General features: G+C 50.3%; 1 protein-coding gene across 3 annotated transcripts in view; it reads right to left on the bottom strand.

Annotated features, from left to right (window-relative positions):
- Positions 1-4,611, bottom strand: part of LOC142902617 (semaphorin-3F-like) — a 52,766-nt gene extending 48,155 nt beyond the window's left edge. Inside the window, exons 1-2 of one of the 3 annotated variants that reach the window (XM_076047840.1) lie at positions 4,049-4,611; positions 2,114-2,335 (exon numbers count right to left, since the gene is read on the bottom strand). In XM_076047840.1, the coding sequence (XP_075903955.1) occupies positions 2,114-2,240 (127 nt within the window). In that variant the 5' untranslated portion in view covers positions 2,241-2,335; positions 4,049-4,611. The remainder of the gene's footprint in view (positions 1-2,113; positions 2,336-4,048) is intronic. The other 2 variants (XM_076047839.1, XM_076047838.1) reach the window with 2 other exon arrangements.
- Positions 4,612-8,060: the final 3,449 nt, after the last annotated feature.

Here is an 8,060-nt window from a genome sequence, read left to right on the forward strand (position 1 = left end):
AATCATTTATCCAAAAATCCATTTAAGGTGCACGATTGATGTGTGTGCGCACACACACGCGGCCTGGCGCACCTCGCAACTGCTTGTGTGAAAAGGCTCTTCGCCTCCCGACACGGCCCTGTGGATATTGACATCAGTCGATTGGATCTGATTTATCTCTGCCTGACTGGTTGATTGGTTGGTACACCAGCAGCGATGCTAACAAGGCGGAAGCTCGCGCCACCTGTCGTCACACTCGATTGGCTTTAAATTCAGGGTTGGTGAATTTAAAGTGGTGGGGATTCAATGTTTCCTGATGGCCGGCACGACTCTGCCCCCCCACCCTCCACCCCTCTGGCTCACGGGCAGGAAAGAGCCGATAAGCCTGGACAAAGTTCAGCGCCCAGGTTTTATTTTTCTTCCCTCTTAAAACTCTCAACGGTATAGAAATGTGTCTCTTGGCTGCGCTGCGTGTTGTCAGGCTCTCTCACGCCACACGAGGTTTTCCCCGGCGCTCGTAAAAAGATTAGGGCGCACAGGATGAAGGCCAGAAAAAAAACGGAGCAATTAGGGCTCCATGATTTACTCGGCCTGCTGTAATGGGGAAGACGTGTGGGCCTCCCAGGCGGAGGTCGCTGCTGAGAAGTGCGGCTACCGACTCATTTGGTTTTTAAAGCACGTGTTGGCCGTCAGACGCCTCTTTTTGACTTTATGGCCACAATTTCTGTTCATTCAACGCGGCACCTTAATGATCGATAACTCCAGACCAGGTGAAGTGACAATTAACGCATTCTTTATACCAGCCCTGTCAAAATGAAAAGGCCTGCACAGTGTCCCACCGCTTGTCACCGTGTTGCGTTCCATTAGAAAGTTGCAGCGTGGATTCGACAAGGTGAGGAGGACGGGCCTCTCGAAAAGCAATTAGGGTGAGAGAGAGCCATAATATTGAGTGGAGAGAGGACTCCTCCGAGGGAGGCGGCGGCAGCAGACTGTGAAATTCATATCGACTGGAGGAGCAAACACTCGCAGGTAAGCGGGAGGAGGCAGGAGGTCCCTTTAATTTATTTATTTTTTTCCCCCTCAGTGCTTTCAAAAAACATACATTTTGTGCAAAGATGCACCTCTGCGAAAAGCAGCCGCGGAGCAGCGTCGAAGGAAAGAACGCGTTGGCAGATTAAAGAAAAAAGAGAAAAAGAAAAAGAAAAGAAAAGAAAAGTGCGTAAATTCAAAACGCTGAGTCCCTGGATGTGAGTCCACTCAGCCGTTAAATCCCACTTGATTAAAGCGGGAAAAACGCCTTGAACAACGGACTGCGCCGGCTCCACTTAATTAAGTCAACTTGTACCAGCGAGCTGCTGGGAATTGGGAAGCAAAGCAAACAGGGCCCGTCGCAGCAGCCCGCCGCTTCTTTTTTTCTTCCAGGATGCTAATCAAAGGCTTGATCTGGGCAGCAGGACGGCCGGGGGGACGGCGCTCCGCTCGGCTGATCCTGGCAATTTGCTCTCTGTAATGCGGCGGCTCTCGCTGCGCGGCCGCCCTCGGAGCCCCGCCGACCCGCCGCACCTCATCTGCACAGCTGCTCAACACACACACACACACACACACACGCGCTACCAACCCCCCAGCACCTCCCCACCCCCCCACCCCCCAATTCAACAAAAGAACACGTCTGCATCACTTGGGAATAATCACATAATGACCAGAGAGTTATTACATTGCTCCCTATTATCCCGCCTCCCTTTGCGGCTGCAATCTGGGGATAATAAAGATAAGCGAGGATCAAGACGCTGCGTGCCACAACTTAAAACCCACAACAAGAACAAAACAACAATAATAATCCCGCGCACGCGATGAGGAGGAGGAAACAAGAGATGCACAATTTGTCCCCTCCCTCTTTTGCTGTGTTTCTAATAAACAGTGTGAGATTGCGGCGATCGTACAGGGTTGTTCACGGCAGCGTCTGGCTCAACACAAGAGAAAACCACCCAGCGCCTCGACACCCAGCCGTGGTGCCATTGGCTGAGCAATGTCTCAACTGGGGGGCGGCGGCGGCAAGGACGCTGCCATGACGAGCACGATCAAATTAAAGACAGCAGGATGAGGATGAGGATGAGGATGAGGATGAGGTTCCTACCTTTGAAGGAGATGAAGACTCGGGGTGCGGCCATCGGCTCGTTACTGCTCGTCACCGGGATGTTGCCAGAGGCCACGCTGCACAGAGCCAGGAGGGCGTGGAGCATCCACAGAGCGTCCAGCTGCATGGCTGCCACACCTCCAGTCGCTCAGCAGGACGATTCGATTAGGGAAAAATAATAATGCAACAAAAAACTAAAACAAAAGATAAGGAAAACAGGGTCTGTGGAGACAAAGAAACAGAGACGAGTCGTCAACTCAACACAGTGACAGAGGATCGTTGCAGGTGACACGTCTGGCTCCCAGGAGAGCCCAGCAGCGGGCGGAGCTGCAGATGCAGACGGAGCAGAAGTGATGAGTGCAGATTTAAGGAGCCAAACCCTTTGGCCTGGCGCGCACGCTTCCATTTGGTAAAGATTATGTTTGTTTGTGAGCGACAGACTGATGGAAGGATCGCGGTGACTCAGTGAGGGAGAACAGTCTTCATCCTCCTCCTCCTACTCCTCCTCCTCCATGCAACCCAAACACATTCCTGCCTCCTGACACTACGGACCCTGGTGCCGCTCTGTAATTAGGGGCTCATGGGCCACCGGGTCGCACCACCTCCTCCTCCCCCACCTCCTCCTCCTCCTCCTCCTTCTTCCCCCGCTGCTAAATACTTGTAATCGCCGCGGCCTGAAATCAAACATTAACGGAGCGATGGCCACAGGCTGAGACGCCTGGCGCAGCAGCCTGACGACCTCCACACAATGCAGCCAGCGGTGGTCTCCTGCATGCTCGCAGGTTAATGAGTGATTTGCCACCTCAAAGAGTCACAAATCAAGTAGGAGAAGGCCGCTGCACGTAGCGCCTCACCTCCCTCCCTCCTGATGGCCTGGAGACGGTCAAGACAAAAGGTCTCGTCCTCGTCCCCGTCACGACCCTCCGTGGTCAGAGCGGCCGCTCTTCACCTCAGCAGCCTCCACGCAGGCCGGCTGCAGACCGGCCGGCTGCGGCCGCATTTACAGTCAGAGCGGAAGCAGCTGTTTAAACCTCGGCCTGTTTGCAGACAATTTGTTGTTTATTCTGAGTCCTTCACACAAGCAGGTGAAATCAAACAAGGCGCCGGCCACAGACGGACACCGGCTCATGTCAAGCCTTCCTCCGCGGCACAAAGTTCTGTCACGTGCGGTGAAATTAAAACCGCTAATGGATTAAAAAATACTCTCCGTCTCCACCTCTGCTTATCCTCCTCCTGGTCTACAAGTTATCGACCACCACGTGCAGCTTGGACAAATGCAGGCAGCCGATATATGATTCTGAACACACTGCGGCCCTCGATGAGTTTAGTCAGAGGGCAAGTGGCCATGCAAACCAGGCACCTCACTGAGGGGCTGGACCCGATTGCCAGTATTTTTTGTACCCCCCCTCCCCCCAGCACCTGTGAAAGAGCGACAGCAACACAAACAGAAAACTTTCTTCTTTCCACAGAGGGAAGAATGAGGGGATTTTTAAAAGCTTCCAGCCGTCGTTGTTGTTGCTCCGCACATGATTTACGCACGCGGGGATCTGCGTGCAGCAGACCGGCAGCTTTGGCCACACATGGGCGACAGAACTATAAACAGTCTGGTGTGGTATTGGAGCGCACGATAATCTGAATTGCGTTAAAAATAATAATAATAATAATAATAATAATAATAATAATAATAATAATAATAAAATAAAATAAAAACATTAATACAAACAGCAGTGACGGTGAACGTCAGAAAGGTTTGAAACCGAAGCAGTAAAAAGGAATCAAACCCTCAGAGAAAATCAACTCACTACGCAGTCTCCACAAAGCAGAATCTTCAATAGCATAATTTAATCACGCAGGTAAATTGACCTTAATCTGCTAATAAATATGAAGAAGCAGCATTTGCAACAACAACAACAACTACTACTACTGTGTTCTCACCTTATTGTTCAGGCTCTCCGGATGTAACTTCAGACCCAAAGCGTGCGGGTCATTCACCAAAGCAATTCCAAACAGATCTGACACTGTCGCCTCCAAGTTGAAATCAATAAATTATTACACGAGAAAGATGGGCCACCCCCCAAAAAAAATTAATTAGGGATAAAAAAAAAAAAAAAAAAAAAAAAATCCTGCTGCGTCTGGACAGTCCGTGTTCGGGAGGAGCGCCGGGTACCTGTGCGTACTGCGCGGCTCAGGCTCCGGATCTGCCGAGGAGCGAACGGCGCGCGGCTGAGGGGAGGGAAAAAAAGAAAGAAAACAAAAAGAGAGAAAACCGCCACTTGACAACAAATAAAAATAAAGGTAAAAGGAGATCAGTGTTTCTCTAGATTCTTCTTTTTCTTGCGCCCCGGCGCGAGGCGATAAGGACACTGGCGAACACAATCCACACAGCCATAGGAAGCAGCAGCCGGAGGTCCCTGAGCAGGCGCGGCGCGAGCTCCAAGAACGTAGCGACCAGCGAGGGCAGCTCGGAGAAACTTGTGCGCTCCTGACTGACTGACTGAGTGGAGGGGAGGGCGGGAGGGAGGGAGGAGGGTGGGTGGCGCTAGCAGGTGGATGCAGAGTTAAGACACAGTTAAAACACACCCACAGGGCGGGCAGCGCCGAGTCGAGCCGCCCATCGAGCCAACCAGCCAGCCAGCCAGCCAGTCAGTCAGCACGATCAACCTCATTCAGCACAGACCTCACAGATTATCATGGCCACTCTTAATTTGTTAGTAATACTGCCGTCATAGGGACGATTTCCGGCTGAAAACATATTGTAATCAAGCACAATTTTAAATATATATATATATAAATTCTAAAATAATATTTGCAGTTGTTACAACAACAACAACGATACAATAATGTAGAAAAATAGCAAAAGAAAAATAATTGATTCATTAATTCGCACTTTGCACTGCTTATATTTTTTTAAAATAAAATGTATATAAAAAAATATACACATATGTTGAAAAAAGTAAAATTACAAAATAAAACAAAAGACATTTTATTAAATTATCAATTAATTAGTCAGTTAAGTTTGACTTCACATTAAGATTTGACTCTTGTGGCGTGGCTGGTTAACAGTGACAACTAAAACATGTGAAAGTCTCCCCATGGCGTCAGTTTGGAAATGCCATGGCAGCGAGCCGCCATCTGTCACCCGCACACCAGGGTTGGAGGGAAGCCGTCCTGCAGGATTTGTCTTCATCTGTTTCTACACATCCACATGCCACTTCCTTTTCAAAAGCCGCGTGTACGTCCCCGCGTGCTAACCACTTCCACATGAGAGAAAAACTTTCACACAAGTTCATCGCGTCACCTCGTCGAGTTAATTCCCCCGATTATTTGACCCGTCGAGCCAATTTTCAAAGAGTGAAAGTGGCTGTTGGGGTGCAAATTGAAAATGCTTATCTTAGCTACGTAGCCCACTGATTTGAAAAAAAAAAAAAAAAGTCATTCATTTGATGGAGCGTGGAGAAATGGTGATTAAAGTGCTTCATTTTCGCCCCTATTCAAAGAACTGATTGGACGCCTCAGCGCCGCCCAGTCACGGCCTGCCAAGATTTTCTAAAGCTCATCGAGAAAATTAAACATTTTCTCCCATTTTTAATCGCCTCCCATTCAGCGTCGGCCCTCACACCTGCGCTATCTGTCCTTCTTGCTCAATGTGGAGCTTTTTGAATTATGTGTACTCAATTAATCCCACTTCAAAGTTTGCCGAAGTTTACGTGGTGGCCTTGCGGGGTCGAACGAGGAGCCCAGCGGCTCAACTTGGAGCGGCGGCGTCTCCGAGGCCTCTAGCTGCAGTAGGAACAGCCTGAAGAAAATGTCATTCAGAAACACAATAACAGATTGTGTTTCTCTTTATAGAATGAGTTATTTTTTCAGAGAAGATTTTGTTTTCCAGGAAAATGAAGAAAACAAGAGCGTAATAATAAGTTGTCACATGGCTTTATTCTCTACATTTGGCCTCTTCCAAAGTAGCCACTCCTGGAAAACATCCAGATCTCCATTGGCTGGATTACGATCAAACAAAAAATAATACAACAAAAACACCATGATTGTGGGTTTTATTCATCGTTTAACGCCGTCCACAGTTTGCTCAGCGGAGGCTCCTGAGGTTCCTGCAGGGAGCCCCTGAGTTTTAACGTGTGTGTAGTAAGTCTGCACAAGTGGGACCATCAAACCGTAATGTTTCACTCACCAGCAGTGACCACACTGGCCCCTGGACCCCTATATGCCCCCCTCCTCCCTTCCACCCCTCCTTCAAGGAGCACATGTGCACATTAGCACAACGCAACCACCAGCGAAAAAACAATCCCAATCTGCCCATCCCCGGCTCCTCTCGCTTGATGGAAACTCAAGTTGATTGTGTACATTGTGCAGACCGACTTGTGGCTCCTCGCCGGGCCTGAACCAAAACACCGTGCGATAGGAATCTGCAGGATCGGCGGTGCAGGATTCCGAGGGCCTCCATCGACGTAGCGGCATTGAGAAGTTTGTCTGAACGTTCTCGCAGAGGAGCCGCCTGCTTCAGCCGTGAGGTGTGAACGCCGCTCTGTGTGGGTCTCTGCCTATGGGGCCCAAGTCGCACGCCAGGTGTTGCTCCAGCATTCGATGACTGTGGCCCACAATCCTGTGACATCGACCCGCCTCGCTTTGTCTGAAAACTGCGTGAGGTCTCGGGGTTCCATCCTGGAGGAGGAGGAGCTGGATCTGCTGCCGATGTTCCCTTTTATCGATCTGTTTTCACCGCCTCTTTCAAAGCAGCCGCGAAAGCAGATCTGAGAGGAATCTGATTACAGGCAGATTCAGGACAGAAGTTGGCGCTCTCGCAGAGAGAGAGACAGAGATAGAAAAAAGGGGACTTTGAATCACAGCGTTCCCTTTGTTTTCTCGCTGGCTACGACCACCTCATCGGCAGGCATCTGAGCATAATGAGCATAACACACACACACACACACACACACACACACACACACACACACACACACAGACACGGAGACACACACATACACACACACACTCACACACACCCACATATTTGTGTGTTTGCACGCATCCAAGAAAGCCTTCAGACCAAAACTGAAACAGCCTTGTTGCACCACAACGAGTCCGGACGGTGCTCCGGATTCTGCAGGCAGGTGCTCACCTTGTGCTGCCAGCAGATAGCAGAGAGAGAGAGAAAGAGGGAGAGAAAGAGAGAGACACAGAGAGAGAAGAGCTGCAGCCCTCAAACCCATTAGCATTTAAATTAGAAAAGAAAGGCGTCATCTCCAGATCGCGAGTGCTGCAGCAGCAGCAGCAGCAGCGACTGTCAGCGGCCTCAGAAAGTTGCTCGTTGGCGCTCGGAGGGAAACTTTTCCCTTGTCTGCAGGGGGCGATGCAACGGCTTTCAACTCAAGCAAACGGACGACCCCGGAGGGCGGAGGTGAAGGAGGAAGCTCGGAGCGCCTTCCTCTGGCTCCGTCCGTCCGTCCGTCCGTCCGGACCTGTGGCCGCCGCCTCGGACCGGTGGGTTTCCTGTGTTGTGCTTGGCAGCGTTGCGGCGCTGCACACACTTCCCAGACCTGCCGAGTTTTACTGCCAGTCTCACCCCAGGGAGCAACAAGCCGCAGCGGCCAGAGAGAAGGAAATGGCTTTGATTTCCTTCCACTTTTCTCGCATCAAAATGGGCGAGGAGAAGCCGAGGGGAGCGACCGAGCTGCAAAAAGAAGAAAAAAAAGAAGAAAAAAACACAAACGTGTTCCTGTGCCCTTTTTTCATATTCATGCCACTGACACAATAACAAAGGCGCTCGCTGTGGAACAGGTGAGTTCATTTCTCCCCGTCGCCGTCGCTCTACATCAGTGTTGACACGGTGAGAAAGGTAAACACTGCGTAATTGAATAAAATTGCAGAGCGAGACATCGGCCTCTGGGAGAAAAATAAAGAGGCGACCCACTTGGAGATTCTCAATACGCCTCTG

Source organism: Nelusetta ayraudi, unplaced genomic scaffold, assembly GCF_046127955.1.
Source record: "Nelusetta ayraudi isolate G7.1 ecotype Tasmania unplaced genomic scaffold, CSIRO-AGI_Nayr_v1 ptg000096l, whole genome shotgun sequence".
NCBI lineage: Eukaryota > Metazoa > Chordata > Actinopteri > Tetraodontiformes > Monacanthidae > Nelusetta > Nelusetta ayraudi.